We start from the raw sequence: 21,218 nt of genomic DNA on the forward strand, positions 1-21,218 counted from the left end.
ACCATTCGTATATTAAAAAGAGTTACGGTGAAAATGGGCGTGACCGGGAATAGATATATTCATGTTTTTGGTTTTCTTGTTCAAGATTGGATCATGTTTTACTCCCCAATCTTGTTCCTGAACGCAGTCTGATCGAGATGATTAAAAACAAAACATGAGTATTACTAGTGTCGAAACGGAAAAAAGGGTTTATTCACAAATTTCATAACGCCAAAAATTATCATTATTGACACCTACCCACCCCTCCGTAATACCTTTTGTATGCATACTTTTGGGGGCCCAGATAGCCGTAGCGGTAAACGCGCAGCTATTCAGCAAGACCAAACTGAGGGTCGTGGGTTCGAATCCCACCGGTCGAGGATCTTTTCGGGTTGGCAATTTTCTCGACTTCCCAGGGCATAGATGATACTATCGTATCTGCCACACGAAATACGCATGCAAAATTGGTCATTGGCATAGTAAGCAGAAGAAGAAGATGAATACTTTTCAAATTTTTCTTAAGGATACCCACCCACCCCCTACAGCGTTATGAAAATTGTGAATGGGCCCAAAAGAGATCATACTGGAATCAAGAAAGTAAAAAGAAACAATCACTAGATTAAGGTTTCCATAAGATTTTTAAATAAAAGCATAAATATATTGAAAGGATTCCTCCAAGATTTTTCTCAGAGATGTCTTCATAGAATCATCAAGGACATTTTAAAGACAATATTGGAGAACCCCTTGAAAAAAGCATAATGTGTTGTCAAGCAATTCTTATAACAATTTCTCATGAAAATTCTGTAGAAATTCCAGCTGAACTGTTACGAGGACTTTTGAAAAGCTCCCTAGTTTTTTCTAGATGAATTCCTAAGGAAGGGATTGAAAAAAAAATAAACAATTGAAACCCTAGACAAAAATCCAGCACGATTTTCTGGAGTCATATCTTGTAAAAAAACATTAAACGGAGTCTGAAGAAATATGTATAGAAATTGCTGAAATGATTGCTAGCAAATACTACTGCAGATGAGAAACCTCAAATAAAAGTTTACTCAATATTTTACTCGATTGTTTGAAAGAACTTCAGTGATTCGTGGATGAAATGTTGGAGAACCTTCTAGATGAATTTCTGAAGGGACTTAATGATAAATCGGTCGGAACTTAATGGTAAATGGTTGAGTTGATTAAGGAATTCCTGGTAGGCGACCTCATAGATTTCCAAGACTAATCTCTGAAAGATTAGATATTTTGAATCAGAATTCAATGCAAGGAAAAGATAAAGACTTTAGAGATCATTGAGATCATGCATTAAAAATAGAGACTTTTTACAGACTTGCATCAAAATAGAAACCAAGTGTCTGAAAATAGATTCGCTAACACGCATCTGCTGACTACCACTTATTCGATCTTCCTAAATTGCCTGGTAAGTAAGGACATAACATCATTAGGCATGTACAACGTGTGGGTAAAGAACATTCCAGATACACTATATTTTAATTTCTCGATAATATTTTGACATAAAATGTTGCATACAATTTCCATGGTTTTAGATTCGATACTCAAACTACGATCACTCCAGTTTTGTCGACGTTTAGATTGCAAGAGATAGACAATTTCCAATTATTCTATGTTCCGTATGTCACTACAACTTTATTGGACTCATCCATCATTAATCCCACGGACGACTTTTCTCATTCTATGTAGTTACACTAAGTGAATTAAGCATATACAAAACAGTTTACTTTACATTAATAGACTCTTTAATGAAACAAAAATTAAAAAATCTTAAAACTAATTCTTGCGACCCTTCTTGGCCTTGATTGCCATATCAATCATGAAACAGCACATCTCGTTAGCTTCATTAAGCAGTTGCCACTTGACTTTGTATTGCCGCTGCAAAACAAAACACGTTAAACAAACTCAAATAGCGATCACAAAGCGATTTACTTACCATTGGGTAAGACTTCATAATGGGCAGATCATAGGAGTAGCTTTGCCTTTGGCCGGATACGACAGGACAAGTGGTGTACTTGCATCCTTCTTGGTCCAACCCAGCGAAGGGGAGATCAACCGCAGAAGCCCAGAATGCCTTGGCAGTAGCCACTTGGGAGCTGAAGTCAGGAGTGTAATCGAAGGCGATCGTCGCATTGGTACCCCGCACCATCACACATGGCTTATTCTGGGCCGATTCCGGACAGGGGTCCACGCGAACCTCGTGAACTGTACATTTCACTACAAATTGAAGTGACAAGAAAATAAGACACGGCATTCATTCACCGACAAACAGTAACGATGAGATTATTGCACCGGACGACCTTCAACCTACTGTTGATAACACCGCGAGTGACGCGATCAGTCGTTTAAACCCAATTTCCGGTGATCAATCTCGCCGCCCTTTCGCATGACATCAATCAAGCTGTTATACTTACCACTTTCGTTACACTTTTCAAATGGAATTACTTCCGCACGAGCAATGGTCACCGCGCCGATCAACAACAGAGTCGTTAGGAAATGGTTCATCTTGAGAGTTTGGTCGTTTCTTCCACCAGAGGATCACGTCTGCTACGTAGCTCGATTAACCGAAGACTAAGCTCTAGTAGCGAGAAACGTGGAGAATTGTAATATGATCGAAACGTTATCGCTTCCAAACCGAACGAATGTTTTGACTGTTTCTTTCCTATTAACCGGACATCTTTGTATTAGTTTCGATTGATAATTAAAAATCGTTTATTTCAACAGTATATTAACATAATACGAGTTCCGTTGTGAGTATTGGAAACGGGAGCCATACAGAGGCGTTCCAAGGAACGATTTTGCACTGATAATTGTCATGATATGCAAACTTCACGCTGTTTGAGTAAAGAGTAATACTACAAATAAAATAGTGTCCACGATAGAACGGACGGAGGTGGTTTTACTGGTTAGCACTGGGACTGTTGGGGGAGTGATGTTCTGCGAAGAATATATTTAAGTTTAGTTTATCGATGAATGTCTTTGGCTCGGTTGAACTGTGTCGCCCATAAAGAGAAAGAATAGCGCACATGCTTTACACGATGCAGAGCGTGGTATCGCGACAGAGTGATATCTGAGCCTCCTGCAGGATTCGTAATCGAGGCCCCAGCGGAATGCCCATCTTTTGCAGTCTCTCCTCTCCTAGGTACGGCAACTCGATCATTCCGACCCGTTCGTTCTCGAAGATTGAGGCGTATTTCTGGAATGATGGTTAAAGCGGTATTAATTGCCATGAGGGACAAAATTTTCAAGTATCTTTCGAGGGATCCACAAAAATATCATCATTACAAAAGCATATTTGACATTTTCCATTTTAACGGTTTTACTTAAAACTCTTAGGGCAAGTGTACCATTAGTGGTGCACCTAAGGGAAAACTGCTAAAACACGGTGTTAAGATCATGAAATATATGATTTTAACGTATCATTCGATAGATCTCAAATCCTTCTATCATTCAAATGTATAAAAATCACGATTCATTTGAAATTTCCCTGCAAAAAGCCTTGCACCAATAATAGGAACACTGTTCCTTTAGTGGAGGTATATTTTAAGGATGGTTCCTTTAGTGGCGCAAACCATTGATTTCTTATGGGACCCTCCACTATGGGTACTGTTTCACCACTATAGGTGCAAAGGAGCAAAAAAATTAAGCAAAGTAATTGTTTTAAATAGTTTTACGGTTAAATTTCATGAATATTATTCGATTACTTGTATCATTTTCGCATCGTACATAATACAAAAATATCACATAATCATTTATTAGCGCGAAACATGCCAAAACACACTACCTCCACTATTGGAGCTACCTCCACTAAGGGAGCGTTTGCCCTACCTCATAGCCCAGCTTTTTCAGAAACAGCTTCATCAAAGGTGGATCTTCTCCGAAAAACTTCGTAAGCTTCTTCACTCGTCTGGGATTGGTCAGATTCATCGGTTCCTTGGAGCTGGTATTCCCTCCCGTTGCTCCCACCGCTCCAGCACCGGCACTGGCATTCAACGGAATATGATGCATTGACTGAGATCGTAACATTGCCATGTCGTTCCGAATTTCTTCCAGTTCCTGCGCTACGACATGCTGCGAGCGCATCTCCGACGACAAATGAGCCACACTGCGCGCAAGTGTGACCACATGTGACTCCAGCCGTTGGAAGCGCTTGTTAATGCCTCGAATATCCCGCACCTTTCGACGTTCATCGGTTCGACGGCGATCCCGGATGGGTCGACCACTGACCGAGCTGGACGGAAGGGAAGATAAACTTCCATGTCTCCGTCGACGGTTGACTCGTTGACTGATGTCGTTACTGGCCATGCGATTGCCGAGCATTTTGAGCACTTCGCTGTACATGGTCTCGAGGCCTTCCAACTGGTTGCGAATCTGCTGCAATCCACCGTCAGTTTCAGACTCACTGACGGATTGGCCAGCATCCCAGGGACCCCCGAGAAGCGATTCCAAATCGAGGGAACGAGTTGTGTTTGTAACGGAGGCACCGTCCGTATCCAGACCGAATACTGCAATGAAATGGAAGTTGATTTTAAATTAAATCCTATTTACAGTAATTGCCGCTTATTCTGCGCAGCTCCTAATTCTACACTTTTTCTCCAAAATCATCTAGTAAGACGCTAAAACTTTCGTTTGATTTTTTTGATTGCTATAGAATCGGTGCTCCCTTAGTCGACAGTCTCTGCACTAGTGGTTTTTTGCAATAGATAGTTGCATTTTTTCTGACATGAAGGTCAGGAGCTATTTATCTAAGTACCATCGATTCAAGGTTCAATTTTGTTTAGAAGTGAACAAAATAAATATTTTCGCTTAAAATTTAAGCTTTCTTGCATTACTAAGAGAATCTATATTTTATTAGAAAAAATTATTGAAGAATTAAGTAAATTTTGTTAAAAATAAAAAGATTTTGATTTGTTTTTGCCTTCGTCATGAAGGTGGTGCTTCTATACACACTTAAATTATTTTACGGATTCCTGTGAAATCTAAACAGCTGAACAGTTCGGTAATAGTAGTTTACAGAACAAGTTGCAGAATGATGATTTTTACAGCACGAGTCGTAAATTTATCCTACGAGGCTTGCCGAGTAGGATAATTACGACGAGTGCTGTGAAAATCGAGTTCTGCAACGAGTTACGTACAACATTTTTTGCAATTTCGTAGAAGACCACTTGAGGGTATCGCAAATTATATCGGAATGTATTCACCATCATTTCAAAGTTTCTGAAAAAATGTTGTGTAATGATTCATTACGGAACTCAAATCAGTTGCGTAATGAGAAAGCGTTGCGTAATGAATCATTACAGCACTGGTTTCAGTTAGGTAATGACTATTCCCGCACTGCATACTTCAGTGCAGGAAAGTAGGCTGTTTCATGACAGATTGGCGTGATGAAATCCAGCCTATTACGATGAGAAATTGCAAAAAATAACTAAACGGAGTGCGGTAATTTTTTACAGTATTCGGTAAAAAATCACCGGAACACGTTAAATTCCTATGAAGTTACGGTGTTTTACTTCACCGCACTGTTCAGCTGTTGAGATTACGGTGAAATTCACCGTAAGAGCTTAGTGTGTAGGAACAGAGATAAGAAATAGTTCTATTATAGGCACAAGTGTCTCTATAGTAGCACCAGGGTTACCTCATTTAAATCTGTATTTTTTTCTTCAAATATCTGTATTTCTGTATTCTTGAGATAGAAGTTAAAACTATGCAAGAAATTCATGAAAATAAAAATCATTTGTACTACATAGTAGAATTGTCACAACAAAGATTAAATTTTAAAGTTTCCAAATATACAAATTTCCATTTGAATATCTGAATATTTTTCCAAAAAATCAGTAATCTGTATAAAGTGTGCGTCGTAAAAGCCCATGTCCGATTCGTTTTTCACGCACTCGTAGTGATATTTTTTTCAGTTGGCGCTTTATTTACGCGCCATCGGAGTGATTTTATATCCCAGCTTATGCGTGTTGATGCCGAGATTGTGACTGTACAGTCGAGGATGAATTACAAACACATGTTTCGTTTGTGTCATGGCATGTAATTTTTATATATTTGTTAAACAAACTATGTTTAACAAAGTATGCATAAGCATAAGCATAGATGACCGTACAATTCGTAGTTGCTACTCCGTGATTGACCAGAACAATCGAAGTTGCACATGGAATTAATGAATGGGGCTTGGGATTAGCTTACCATTCTTCAATGTGCACAAATCGAGAGCTCAAATTTAAAAGTCAATAACGGCGCCGGCCACGTCCTTACGGTCATCGGGGAAGGGAAGGAATGTTAGTGTGACTACCGTTGTTACTAGAGACCGAGATCACCTCTGCATCTCCACGGTTGTCATGGAGAGGATATTGGGTTAGTGGGATAAGGTAAAGATCTGGGAGTCACCAATGTTTGGTGATGCGAGCCATGATATAATCACGCCTAACCGGATTCGCGAAATAATTCGATAATCGCATTAAACGCCGAACAAGTGTTCGTCACTCGCCCACGCAAGAGCAAGCGACGCGATCAATAGATCAAACACTACTAGCGATCCGCGGCGCTTTTTCATTTCTCTGAGCGAACGACGCGCGACAAGTTTGATCCTGCCCCCATCGCCCGCCCCCGCAGGAGCAAGCGTCAAGGTCGAAGGATCAAACACTACTAACGAACCGATCACTTTTTCACCGCTTCACTACCGACGCGCGACATGTTTGATCCTGCCCTCATCACCCGCCCCAGCAGGAGCAAGTGTCAAGGTCGAAGGATCAAACACTACTCTATTCAAAAGATGTTTTTATTAATGACGAAAACTGAAAATTACATGTATATATTTTAAATTATATGAAACAGGAATAATGCCGACACTTGTAGTGACGAACTATACATAGTTTGTTTGAAAATTACATATGAGTATTACGTTGCATTTTGTCTCGATATGGTACAAGTTTTAAAAAATACGTCAACATTCACAATGTCGAACAATTCAAAAGATAATTTTTAATAACGTATAAAAGAGACAAATATATGTATATTGAAATTGTATAAGAAAAAAACATAATGCCGACACTTATAGTGACGAACCATTCAAAGTTTGTTTTAAAATTACTTAAAAGTTACGCTTTCAAGAAAATATGTGTTATCACAAGAATGAAACGAACTCACCAGTTGGTAATCCATCCTCGACTGAACACAAAACTGATACTGACAGCAAAACTTCTTGGCGTCCCGAAATAAACCGTCTTGCTTGTGCCTTCCAATACCTACCCAGCAAGACGCTCCAAAACAGAAAAAAAAATCTTAGGAGCCGAAAACACGCGCGAAACCGTGAGCCAAATCTATCGGACGACGCAAAACCGAACTGTCCTGCTTGGGCTTCACGAAGCACTACCCAGCAGGACGCTTGGAAACAGGAAAAAAAAAAAAAAAAAAAAAAAAAAAAAAAAAAAAAAAAAAAAAAAAAAAAAAAAAAAAAAAAAAAAATCCGGCGACGGAAACATGCGCGAAACCGTGAGCCAAATCTATCGGACGACGCAAAACCGAACTGTCCTGCTTGGGCTTCACGAAGCACTACCCAGCAAGACGCTTGAAAACAGGAAAAAAAAAAATCTCCGGCGACGAAAACATGCGCGAAACCGTGAGCCAAATTTATCGGACGACGCAAAACTGAACTGTCCTGCTTGGGCTTCACGAAGCACTACCCAGCAAGACGCTTGAAAACAGGAGAAAAAAAAAATCTCCGGCGACGAAAACATGCGCGAAACCGTGAGCCAAATTTATCGGACGACGCAAAACTGAACTGTCCTGCTTGGGCTTCACGAAGCACTACCCAGCAAGACGCTTGAAAACAGGAGAAAAAAAAAAAAAAAAAAAAATCTCCGGCGACGAAAACATGCGCGAAACCGTGAGCCAAATTTATCGGACGACGCAAAACTGAACTGTCCTGCTTGGGCTTCACGAAGCACTACCCAGCAAGACGCTTGAAAACAGGAAAAAAAAAATCTCCGGCGACGAAAACATGCGCGAAACCGTGAGCCAAATTTATCGGACGACGCAAAACTGAACTGTCCTGCTTGGGCTTCACGAAGCACTCAAACTATGTTTAACAAAGTATGTATGACAAATCGAACCCAAATTAAAATAGCTATAACTTTGTGACATTCATACGGATTTGGCCCTTTATTTATTTATTTATTTATTTATTTATTTGTAAATTCATGTAATATAAGGCTAAAAGCCTTGTAAATCATTACACTTGATAAGAAAATAATACGCCAAAGATATTCTAATATTTAATTTTCAATGTTAATTCAAACTATACTTCATCAAATCCCTGAATCATGCTGCCAACAACTGTTTTAGGTCCCTTTAAAAATTCACCATTGAGACATTTGTTTTAATATGTAGTGGCAATTGGTTCCAGAAGACAATACCTCTTGCGAACAAAGATTGACTGTAATATGCAGAACGATGTTGAGGAATTAAAAGGCTTCTATTTCTATCGGATCGCATAGGAGAAAGTTTTGTAAACAAATATTCTGGCTTTTTCAACAATAGAATTTTGAATATTGTTATGCATGACCTATATCTATAAAGGTTTGAAAAACTGCAACCAATGAGTTCTTTGTGGAGATGAGACACTCTTGAAAATCTCGACAAATTATAAACGTATCTTACACAAGAATTTAGAGCAAGTCTCAACTTATCTAGCGAAGCAACCGACGCATTCAAATTAATAAAATCACCATAAATGAAATGAGGGAGAAGTAAAGTTTTAAAAAGTTTAAGTTTGATAGGGATACTAAAATGTCTGGTAACTAAATTTAATCTTTTTAGGCAACCATATATTTTACCACATTGGGAGTTTATCTGATCATCCCAATTAAGTTTAGACGTTATGATTATTCCTAGACTCTCTACACGATCAACAAATTCTATGTTTTCTCCATCCTTTTCCAAATCCGGACACTCAAAAATATTCCTACCTCTATATATCAGCATTGCTTTAGTTTTTGCTGGATTGATTGGTAACAAATTTCGCTGTGACCAATCTAAAATTCTTTGTACATCATAATTAACCTTTTCTCCCAAGGAACCATAATTACTTGGCTCCAATTCACACAAATATATCTGGACATCATCAGCAAAGAGATGAACTGAACAGTAGCGTAAGGTGGAGGGCAAATCATTAATAAATAATGAAAAAAGCAATGGCCCTAGTACTGATCCTTGGGGAACTCCAGATACAATACTCTCAAAGCGAGATAACTTGTCATTGCAGAAAACAGCCTGAGATCGATCAGTTAGGTATGAATGCATTAACTTAGTTGCCGCATGAGAGAACTGGAACACTTCTCCTAATTTCAATAGAAGCTTTCGATGCGACACTCGATCAAATGCTTTTGCAAAATCAATCAGCAGCAAAATAGCGATTCCTTTTTTATCTAAAACTTTGGCAATATCATCATGAACTTTCATTAAGGCTGTATTTGTACCATGATGTTGTCTGAATCCTGATTGAAATGGATGTAGGAATTCCATCTCAGAAACGAAGGCAGAAATTTGCGTTTTTAACAGTTTTTCAAAAACTTTGGAAAGAGCACACAGAATACTGATAGGCCGAAGGTTACTGATCGAGTTTTGTCTAGGTTTCTTTTTAATAGGAATAATTTTCACTGCTTTCCAACCACTCGGAAATTTTGAACTAGAAATTATAGTATTGAACAAATGCTTAAAATACGGCAACATAAGTGGTAGCATTATTTTGATAAATATTATAGGAATTCCATCTAAACCTACAGCACCCGATTTTATTGTATTGATGGCGTAAATTATTTCAGTGTCATCCACCAAGCGAAATCTGAATCCTTCAGATCTATAACTTACAGTCGGTGTAGATAAATCATCTACTGTGAAATTCTCTGTAAAATAGCTATTAATATCATCTCCACAAAAGTCAAGATTATTTTCCAAAGAATTAGTTTTTGAAACTCCTAATTTCTTTATATTAGACCATAATTGCTTACAAGGCAAACTTGCGTTAAACTTATTGGAATCATATCGTCGTTTGGCATCACGTATCAACAGATTTACTCTATTCCTTTGTCGTTTAAAATGGAGCTCATCAGAAGCATCCCTACTGCGTATCCAGTTAGAATAAGCAATATTTCTGTCTACAATAGCAAGCTCGATATCGCGGTTAAACCAAGGATTGGTTTTATGTTTTTGCTTCCGTAAAGGAATGAATTCATCATGTAAGAATTTTAAACGATTATTTAATACATTAAGAAGAATGTTACTATCTGTGATGCTATAAAAGGAATCCCAATTCATATTATGAAATGCGTCATGCAAGCTCCGTTCATTGTAATTTTTGTAATCTCTGTAAATAGCTATCTTATCATCAGCCTTGGCGATGTTTAACGAAGCAAAAATAAGATCATGCCTGGAAGCAAATGGTATTGAAACCTGATTAAAACTTGAGACTATGCTGGGAGAATCAGTTATGATAAGATCTAGTAAAGAGCAACCACTTGTATAGAAAAACGTTGGTTCACTATTGAGACATGTGTACGACATGGAAGACAACGTGTCCCGAAAACGATGAGATCTAGAATTATTTTTTAAAAGATCTGTATTGAAGTCTCCGATAAAAAATGTATGATTGTATTTGACGGTCATTATCGGGAGGATTGTAATACAAAGATAACAAGAATGGCTCTAAGCCACTCCGCACTTCAATCACCAGAAACTCAGTTGTTGATGTAGAATTCATTGGATTGCATGGAATGGACGATTGTAGTATTTTGAAAGACAAATTGTTTCTAATATATATGCACAAACCTCCACCATGTCGATCACGGTCATTTCGCAATAAGTTGTATCCTTCAATAGAAATCATTTGATCTGTAACGACATTACCAAGCCAAGTTTCCGTCATGCATACTATATCCATTTTACTGTTGAAAAAATTAGCTTTGAGTTCATGAAACTTGGAAAAATTTCTAGCACATAAGCTTTGTACGTTTATATGGCAAATATTTATTGCATTTTTGTCTAAAACTGTGTTAAAAACTGCTCTTGGAATCAACATAGACGCAGAGGTATTGTTATGTGAATTAGCCATTATCGTATACGAAAAATAGAACGAACTTCAAAAGAAACCCATATAACAGTCGCAGCAGATATGAAACAGTATCATCAATGAAGTATCCTAACCTAATTAAGTTTCTGGACATGAATTCAATAAACAATAGTTGCAGTCTAATTGGCTTATGAAGCTAATTCAATAGTAAAGCACAAAAATAACAGCAGTATCGCAAACAACAGTATCGAGTTTTACGTAGGCCATATACAATAGATCATCAGTGTCATCTTCAATTGAGTAGCAAAAAATCACAGCAACAGCATCAGCAATCCGTCAACAGCAGCATCCATTCAGCACCAGCAGCAGCATTACCATAATTAAATTCGACGATGTGATCTCCTCGATGTTCTTCCATTAACTTTCAGGAAGGATGGAGACAAGGACAACTTGGGATCGGATTGATGGATTTGCTTGGTAGGAAAAAAGTGTATATAACAAGGAAGGGAAAATTCGGCAATTCAGTTCGATTCAGTGACTTTTAGGAGCGGACTGGGTTTCATGGATTAACATGGAAGTGAAACATGGATAATATGAGCAGGAATAAGAAATTCATAGGATAGGTTAGTTGACGTACGAAAAAAGTTGTTCCAAAGATTGTAACGGTACTGCATCATCCTGGTTTTTTATCCGTGCATAAACCATTCCACTTCGTGTATATACTTGATGAATCCGTCCTTGTCTTTTAAGTTTGATTGCTTGCGTCCTGATCTCCCTGTCAGCCTGGCTTAGGTTTTCATTCATGTAGATTCTGTTGTCATTGTTGAATCCAATGTGCCGAAGGTTGAGCGATCTCTCACGTAGATACCTCCCGTAAAATTCATCACGTAGATTCCGTAGCGCAAATTGAATAAGTAAAGGCGGTGATGATCCAACGCTGATTGGAAGTTTTGCAAGCCGTTTGACATGCACCATTGGTATAGCTGTCGCACAGTAGGATAGAGCCTCAGCAATGTTCTGGAAGATTAACATTGGATTTTCATCGTTCGTGTACGGTACTCCAGAAACGATTAGCTCATGAGAAGACTCCAGCCGAACAACATTTCGTTTAGTACAAGCTAGATCGTTTTCCACATCCGAAACAACATTAGCAATTTTTTCTATTTCTGCACCGCAATCCAGTCTGAGATCAGATAGTTTTTGTTCAAGAGCATCGATCTTTTTCTCCAGGTCCGTCTTGCAAGAATCGATTTTGGCTTCAATATCGTTTTTCGACTGCGCAAACATTTCCTGAATCTTATCCCATAGGTCAGTTAACGATTCCACATTATTGTTATGTTGAAGTGTTTGCTGTTTACCGATTGCGTTCAACGAAGAGGACGATGAAGATGTGGAGCGAGTGAGTGGTTTGTTTTGATTCATTTTGTCAAAGAACAAAGGACAAACTGAAGAGAGTAACCAATTGGCATACAATTCTGAAGGGGACTTGACGTAGTAGTGCTTAGCAGTAATTATTCAACGAATTCACTGCGGAATGTAATTGTAGGCGGAAAACTTTAGTTGATGAAGATCAAATTTTCACTATATATGATGAACTGCCTTGGGACTTGATTTTAGAAAGACTCCAGCATCACTTATAAGCCAACGTAACTGCAGCCACCTATTGTTTCACTCTATAGCACTCATTCCCTTCAGAAACTTTCACTGATGTAAATCTTCACCGAAGAAAGTATAATATTATATATAACTGAGATATGAGTGCCAAAATTTTAAAAATTCGTTGGTTTTGGAATAAAGGAATAAAGGTCTCAGTAACACCTATCCGCGAAGGGGCCCAGATAGCCATAGCGGTAAATGCGCAGCTATTCAGCAAGTCCAAGCTGAGGGTCGTGGGTTCGAATCGCACCGGTCGACGTGATGGGTTGGAAATTTTCTCAACTTCCCAGGGCATAGAGTATCTTTGTACCTGCCACACGATACACGCATGCAAAAATTGTCATTGGCACAGTAAGCTCTTAGTGTGGAAGTGCTCATAAGAACACTAAGCTGCATTGGCGTAGCTAGGATTTTTTTCTGGAGGGGGCCTAGCAAATACTTGTTTTACAGAAGTAATGTCGGTCGCAATTTTCACGATTTCCACAAATTTCGTAGTTTTAACAGATTTGTATTGATTTTATTCATAGGTTATTTTGTCTCATCTGGCAACACATCAGAAATATTTGTAAATTTCAATTTTCGCTTCGAAAAACATTCATTTTTTTGTAATCCAATCAAAATCCTATAAGGGTTCTAGCAAAAAACTCACAAGGCATGTCCATTGTGATTTTTCCATAAACTTTTCAGGTATTCAACAATGTGCTTTACAGAGATTCCTACAGGAATTTTTTCATGAATTATTTTCGTACTTTTTAGTGCTTTTTCCATGAACTCCTTTACCAATTTTCACTGAGTTCGTGCTGGGATTTCCACGGAAAATCATTCCTAGACTTTCTGAACTCACCAGACAATTTCTCGATGAATCTCTATCGAACTGAGCATGAGCATGAGCATAAATGACCGTACAATTCATAGTTGCTACTCCATGATTGACCAGAGCAATCGAAGTTGCACAGGGATTTAGTGAATGGGGCTTGGGATTAGCTTACCATTCTTCTCGATGAATCTCTATCGAACTGCTTAAAATCTTGATTCCGCCAGAAAATGCATTAGAAATTCTATTAATCATTTCTGCTTGAAGGTCCTCCATGTACTTATTACATATAAATTACAATTTTAAGTTCAATGTGCCCTCCTGTGTTCATTAATAATTTATTTAAGCTTTTCAGGAATTACTAAGGATTTCTCAAAAAAAAAAAATGTTCAAAAAATTCTAGGGGTCTCATCAAAAAAGTCTACAAGAACACCAAGTAAGGAATCATTTCTTCAGAGAGTTCGCCAACAGTTTTTTCAACTTTCCTTTTGAAGTTACTAAAGGATTGTTTGAAAAAATCGCAGGAAAAATTATCCAGACTTCCTAAAAAAATGATTGACACTTCCAGGTGTTACTGTAAAGATTTCTCGTAATAACAAGAATTTCATGAGCAATTTAAAAAAAAACTCAATTGAGAAAATGATATTCATGATTTTTTAGAGAAGTTCTTCGCAGATCTATCTGTATTTTTTTAATAATATTATTTTTTAGATTCCTCATAAATCAAGGAGCAACACTTCCCCTTCCTTCAAAACTCTCTTGAAAATATATTTTTATATTTTCGAAAATGCCTAACCAAAAAAATTTAACATTCCTATACAGCTCCTAGTGGAATACATTCTTTCAAAAACTCTTCCGCAAAAATTCAAATTTCCCGAGAAATTTGTTCAGGGATTTCTAAAAAATATATATTATTGCTTCCCTAAGATTCTTCCGAAAAAATTACCAGAGATTTATCTAAGTATTCTCGAGAGATTTTTTTTCTTTAAACCGCATTAACGATTCATTAGGGAATTTTTTGAAGAAATTTTTCACCAGACTTACAAAGATTTTGCAAATGATTCCTGAACTTCTCAAAAAAATCTCCAGAAGATACATCAAGTATTCCTTCAGGTTCTGAAAATAACTCCAAATTTTTGGCGCATGGTAATTTCAGGATTCTTCCATAAATAAAATTTAAAATTTTATCCAGTCTCCATTTTTGGTACAAAAACTACTCCAGGAATATCTCAATATTTTTGAGGCATTACTTTACAAATTCCTTTACGAATCACTCCATATCAGATTGCTAAAGAAACACATACAAAAGAAGGTTTAAAAGAACTTTGTTTGTAATATTTAGATTAATTGCAGCTTAAATTTGTGGGCTTCGTGGCCGTACGGTTAGTGTTACCTAGCATTTAACCGCCTAGTGTCAAGAATTGTGGGTTCGATTCCCTCTTTAGTCCGGAGAACTTTTCGTTAGGAAAGTATTTCAACTGTGTCACTGGGCGTTGCCTGCTAGTCCGTTGTCTAGTGTGGTGCAAATCGTCCACTGGAAGCATTAACGTGTAGGTGTCGAAAAAAAAAATATCGGAAAAAATACTAAAAAAGCTTGTGTCGTTGTTGGCAATGTATCTCACAGAAAAGATTAAGTGGTCCTACTACTAAAAAATCTTGTTCTTTTTTCTTCGTCTTCTACAATAGAAAATGATTGGTGTTAAAATGGATGGAACTTTTGCAGGGGGATTAGGGGCATAATGAACACCCGGTGGAAATTGACAGCCCCTCAATCTCTGAGAATATGAATACTTCATCAAAAGTTCATACACTGCATGAAATCTGTAATGCATTTTAAATGTTTGACGGTAAAAAAGTTAATGTTTTGCTTCAATTGTCCTTTGAATTTTGACTTTCAGATTTTCTCTGTTTCAAATTGGCATACAAGCAAGACGGTGGGATAATCTAATCTTTAAGGAAAATAACGAACCCAAAAAGGTTCTTTTTAGCTTTTATGAAGAGAGAGAGCCCTTTTACACATCGGAACGACTGACAGACATTAAATATTTTGGAATCATCAAATTTCATGCAAGTGTTCATTTTGCCCCGAAACCTTTTCACCAGCCTTGTTTTGGACCTAATTTTTTATCTCACTTTTCAGACATATGATATGATTTTTATTACCATGATGAATGAATGTAGCACGTCGTACTAATATCAAACTTGAAAACTAGCCGGGATTGATTTAAAAAAAATTTCATTGTATGGTTTTAAAAAAAGCATTTGCTTGATGTGTCCATTATGCCCCGAATTCCTCTAACTCAAATCTAAGATAATATATTGTATGAACTCCGAAGTTTGATGATACTGTGGTGAACATATTTATGTATAACTCATTTTTTCCTACCTCTAGAAATTCCCACCAAACTTTTTTGAAGGGTCTATTATTGGTTATTATGTAGTATTGTATAAGTTTAACGCAAAAATATTGCCGGCATCTTTTAAGAACATGGACGAAGATGTATTGTGGAAAAAGTCGTAATGTGAGATTTTAATGAATTTATATCTTAGGGGAAACTTTTGCATTACTTTGAAAGTTTGTTAAGGAATCCCTGATGGACTTTCAGGAATCAGGAACCATACGTATAAGAATTTTGCAATTCCTATAATTTACCTTTTTTTAAATGTTGCTTTTTTGAGTATCGAAAGATTTTTGTACGAAGTTCCTCAAAGCGTCATGCGAAGGAAGGAGAAACAACAAAATGTTGAAGCAGGTAGAATAATGGATGGGCAATGGTACAATTAAAGATAATTTATAATCTTTTATATAGAGGTAAATTACAGGATGGTTAAAACCTATCCAATGAATTTACAAATAAAACAAATTTGTCAACAAGGTCCAACAGAATCTTCTTTAGAAATTATCCTTGAGATCTATCCTTCCTTGACTTTTAAATTTCGCCCCCTTAGAATATGGATTCTGCCAATGATTGTCAAAATTATTTCTAAAGAAGTGTTTTAAGGACGCTCAATACAAATTTCTTTATGAATAGCATAATACATTTTTCCCCCTTCCCATTTACTTGATACATGTTTCTCTACAGATTCCTTTACCGCTACGCTGATTTCGGAAGCAAAAGTTTTCCTGGTGTTTTCGACAAATTACCTCTTAAAATTCGGAGGTAAGAGACATTTCAAAAACAATTTTCTTTCCAATTGCTGAATAATCCTAAATATAGAAGATTTTTGACGAAATTTGTGGAGTACTTTGGGAATATTTCTTAATGACTTTTGGTGAACTTACCAGAAGTTTTTATATAACAAATTTCTCTCTTCTTTTGGGAAAACTATTTAAAAAAAATTAACAGACGAAATTCAGCGAAATATCTCAGCATTAGATATGACAGAATCAATGTTTCTCTTTGAGGTATTGCGGAAAAACTGAAGTTTTGAAAAAATAAGTAATATTTTTTAAGTAAATCCTGGAACATTTTCCGGAATCAATTTGCTAATATAAGGTAGACATAGAAGAATGGATGTCCACCAGGAAGAATTCGCTTTGAAAGTGTGAACAAGTCCCACAATATTATTTGATCAAGAGATTTGCATATGTTCTGAAACCACCTTTCAATATTCCTTGAGGAATTTCATCATGTTAAAATCTAAAAATATATCGAAATTTTTTTGAAAAAAAAAAAAATAATACATATCTGTTGGAAATTTATCAAATTATTTACTAAATAATAAGTTTTCTTGGAAAAATGTAGTCTGAGCAATAAATTGATTCATGCAAAATGACTTTAAAAATTGAATCACTATGGTCACACTATGGTCGATTTTGTTACATTTTTTCACACCAGTTTAAATTTCTGTCATTTATCTGAAAAAATGCCAAAATTCCTTGCAAGTTAAGCTTTATTTTTGAACAAAAATCCACGCTTTATATTTTCTGAAATTCCTTTAGAATTCTATTTTTTTAATTATTTTTTCTGACATTATAGGAGTTGAAGTTGATATAAAGAATTCTTTAGATGATTCTCATTCCTCCGAAAAACATGAGGAATCAGTATGCAGTGAGTATGCTGCTTTATGGTTTATGCAGAACTAATTGGATTTTAGAAAAAAAAAACTAATTTTGGAAATTATACTTCCATTATATTGACGCTTTTTTATTCCATGGTATTTTTTGCTACGGAGATGTCGAAAATCGCACATATCGTATAAAATCAGAAGCTAGTTCTAACAGTAACCGATCGATGGACAGCTGGACGGTTAAGCTTTCGGTTGTCACGCAATTAACGGAAGTCAAAACCGCCACGCCGATGTTGTGTAAGACAAGCGAGGTTTTCTCACTGTAGTTGTACAACATAAAATAACGTAACTACTTAAGAGATTTTTGTCAATAACAAGAGTCATGTACATTGATTCGAAAGATGTTGCTTCATGTTAAATTTATTGGCTTTTAATTTTTATTTTCAATATCATCAAAAATTCTGGGGGGGGGGGGGGGCTGGATGATTCTGAAGGGGGCCAGGCCCCCCTGCCCCCCCCTGTTCCTACGTAAAAAAAAATCGAAAATCCGTTTAAATTTGGTTAAGTTAAAGCGATTTGTACATGGGATCAATATGACCTCAACACACAGACAATGTAATATTTTTCGCTCAGAGAAAAGGTTATGGCTGTAAATTTTATTAATTAAAGTTTTTTTCTGTTTGGATGTACCACGGCGACCATTATTTTGAGTTATTGTGGCATTACCCGTATCTTTAATGTATAGTGCATGTCGCATTACTCCATTTTCATTGATAGGTAATGAAGCATCGATTTCTGTACAGTTCTTATTATGATTCCTCAGAGATTGATAAAAATCGAATGTGATGAAAAGGTCTCGCTATTTAGACCCTCAATAGCGACTTACGGCACGGTAAATGGCTGGGCACGGCGTACCATTAGTACCTCGCGTACCTGCAGGAATAAAATAGACCCCTTTGTGCGGTCCTTAGCCTCTTGCCCAGCAACTCATATCCCTACCTCCTCGTGGTACTGGCCGGGGTACGAGTATCCTTGTGTAAGATCGGGTAATCAACCCCGGTGGGAACTTTGGTCGTATGCTGTCAGGGAAGGGGGGGTTTGCTTTTGCTTCTGCAAACCTGGAGCGTCTGCCCTCCATGTCAGGGGCGGCTGATATCATTCTCGTCCGAGTGCCAGAGAAGGACTCTAAGCTAAACTGCGCACTATGGTCCTCTGAACATTTAGGGGGGATGGTTCTCCGGAAATCTAGGGGGTTGGTGTCAGGCCCTGCAAGCCAACCGTGAAAACACATCAGCACAGAAACGTCAAAGAGAGAATACGGACCGGAACAATCGGCAAAGACCACAGCAACGGAAATGCACTATCGATTGGAAACTCGGACTAGCGTGGAACTGCAAATCTCTCAACTTCATCGAAAGCACACGCATTCTCTCCGATGTACTGAAGATCCGCGGTTTCGACATCATAGCGCTGCAGGAGGTGTGCTGGTGAGGAGCAATGGTGCGAACGTTTAGAGGTAATCATACTATCTACCAGAGCTGCGCCAATACACGCGAGCTGGGAACAGCTTTCATAGTGACGGGTGATATGCAAAGGCGCGATATCAGGTGGTGGCCGATCAATGAACGAATGTGCAAGTTAAGAATCAAAGGCCGATTCTTTAACTTCAGCATAATCAACGTGCATACCCAGACAACCAGAATGTACGTATAACGATATCACCTTTTGCCTTATGCGATGCCTATATGCGCAAAGTTTCACGTATAAGATGTTACGAAAAGGCCTTATACGTACAAAAGTGGAGGCCATATACGTGCATATTTTATATGATGAAAAATAACATTCAATGCGAGTGTGTGAATTTTCTTGCGAACTAGTCTGTACTCTTATGCGACTTTATTTATGATAATATAATTGATTTGACAGCTGCTACGGATTGATCCGACTTACTTTGTACGAGTATACGGGACGAAACGAAATGTACATATACACTCAGAAAATAGCGTTTCATGCGAGGAAACTCATCGATCAAACGATATCATCCACCAAGGAGGGCGAGTGTGATGAAAATGACGCATTTTACGCGCAGCTCGAACGCGAGTACGACCGCTGGCCAAGCCACGACGTCAAGATCATCATAGGAGATTTGAATGCTCAGGTTGGCGAGGAGGAGTTCAGACCGACGATTAGAAAGTTCAGCGCCCACCGGCTGACGTACGAGAACAGCCTACGACTGATAGATTTTGCCGTCTCCAAGAATATGGCCATTCGTAGCACCTACTTTCAGCACAGCCTCTCGTATCGGTACACCTGGAGATCACCGGAGCAGACGGAATCACAAATCGACCACTAACATTGACTCCGACCACTACCTGGTGATGGGGGAACTCAGAACTATCCGTCATCAACGATGTATGGTACCGACGCCCGCCTCGATACAATCTAGCGCAACTGAAACAACCGGATGTCGCCAATACGTAAGCGCAGCATCTTAAGGCAGCGTTGCCATGAGGGCAAGCTCGATAGGAGGACAGTCAAAGCAGCCATTAACGACGCTGCCGAAAGCATTGTCGGATATGTGAAACGGATCTTAAGAAGTGATTGGTTCGACGAAGAGTGCGAGGAGGTTTTAGAGGAGAAGAATGGCTGCAATGCTGCAGCATGGTACGCGACAAAACGTGGAACGATACAGACTTAAGCGAAAACAGCAATCCCGCCTATTCCGGGACAAAAAGCGCCGCATGGAAGAGGTAGAATGCCAAGAGATGGAGTTGCTGTACCGTTCTCAAGAAACGCGGAAGTTCTATGAGAAGCTCAACACATCCCGCAAAGGCTTCGTGCCGCGAGCTGGAATGTGTCGGGATAAGGATGGGAGCATCTTGACGGACGGACGCGAGGTGTTCGAAAGGTGGAAGCAACACTACGATGAACACCTGAATGGCGCAGAGAACACATGCACAGAAGGTCAGGACAGCGAAGGCGATGGCTACGTCAGCACAGCGGACAGTGGAAACCAACCAGCTCCCACGATGGGGGAAGTTAAAGATTATTATTATTATCATTATTTATGAGATTTTCAGCCCTAGGCTGGTTCATCTCATCTCAAAGGAAGGTTAAAGATGCCATCAACAGCACAAGAACAACAAGGCCGCTGACAAGGATGGCTCCAAAGCCGAACTCATCAAGATGGGCCCGGACAGGTTGGCCGCTTGTCTGAATGGGCTGATAGTCAGAATCTGGGAAACGGAACAACTACCGGAGGAGTGGAAGCAAGGCGTTATATGCCCTATCTACAAAAAAAGGCGACAAACTGAAGTGTGAAAATTATCGTGCAATCACTATCCTAAACGCCGCCTACAAAGTGCTATCCCAGATTCTCTTCCGTCGTCTATTACCTGTTCGTGGGAAGTTATCAAACAGGTTTCATCAACGGCGGCTTGACAACGGACCAGATTTGCGACAAATCCTCCAGAAATGCCGTGAGTATCAGGTCCCTACGCACCATTTGTTCATCGATTTCAAAGCGGCATACGACAGTATTGACCGTGTAGAGCTATGGAAGATCATGGATGAGAATAGCTTTCCCGGGAAGCTCACAAGATTGATTAGAGCAACGATGGACGGTGTGCAAAACTGCGTAAAGATCTCGGGCGAACACTCCAGTTCAGGGCG

General features: G+C 38.4%; 2 protein-coding genes and 1 long non-coding RNA gene across 5 annotated transcripts in view; 1 reads left to right on the forward strand and 2 right to left on the reverse strand.

Annotated features, from left to right (window-relative positions):
• Positions 1-21,218, forward strand: part of LOC110679835 — a 179,540-nt gene that overhangs the window by 20,230 nt on the left and 138,092 nt on the right. The gene's annotated exons all lie outside the window — the stretch shown is intronic.
• On the reverse strand, positions 1,467-2,602 carry LOC5564141 (MD-2-related lipid-recognition protein). Its single transcript, XM_001648386.2, has 3 exons — positions 2,409-2,602; positions 1,931-2,211; positions 1,467-1,872 (listed from the first exon to the last, which is right to left on the reverse strand). Exons 1-3 carry the CDS (start codon positions 2,497-2,499, stop codon positions 1,771-1,773), a joined length of 474 nt encoding a protein of 157 aa, XP_001648436.1. The 5' UTR covers positions 2,500-2,602; the 3' UTR covers positions 1,467-1,770.
• Positions 2,683-21,218, reverse strand: part of LOC5564113 (GATA zinc finger domain-containing protein 14) — a 107,959-nt gene continuing 89,423 nt past the window's right edge. For 2 of the 3 annotated variants that reach the window (XM_021855619.1, XM_021855618.1), the window contains 2 exons: positions 3,823-4,499; positions 2,689-3,190 (listed from right to left, as the gene is read on the reverse strand). In XM_021855619.1, coding sequence (XP_021711311.1) covers positions 3,026-3,190; positions 3,823-4,499 — 842 coding nt within the window. In that variant the 3' untranslated portion in view covers positions 2,689-3,025. Of the gene's footprint in view, positions 3,191-3,822; positions 4,500-21,218 lie in introns of all 3 variants that reach the window. The other variant, XM_021855617.1, reaches the window with a different exon arrangement.

Source organism: Aedes aegypti, chromosome 3 (assembly GCF_002204515.2).
Source record: "Aedes aegypti strain LVP_AGWG chromosome 3, AaegL5.0 Primary Assembly, whole genome shotgun sequence".
Classification (NCBI taxonomy): domain Eukaryota; kingdom Metazoa; phylum Arthropoda; class Insecta; order Diptera; family Culicidae; genus Aedes; species Aedes aegypti.

Bases quoted from the DNA above. Each gene is read 5' to 3' on its own strand.
- LOC5564141 (XM_001648386.2), bottom strand. From the start codon at position 2,499: ATGAACCATTTCCTAACGACTCTGTTGTTGATCGGCGCGGTGACCATT. The intron at 2,212-2,408 runs GTAAGTATAACA...TTCAATTTGTAG, and splicing joins TGAAAAGTGTAACGAAAGTG to TGAAATGTACAGTTCACGAG. The intron at 1,873-1,930 runs GTAAGTAAATCG...TTTGTTTTGCAG, and splicing joins TTATGAAGTCTTACCCAATG to CGGCAATACAAAGTCAAGTG.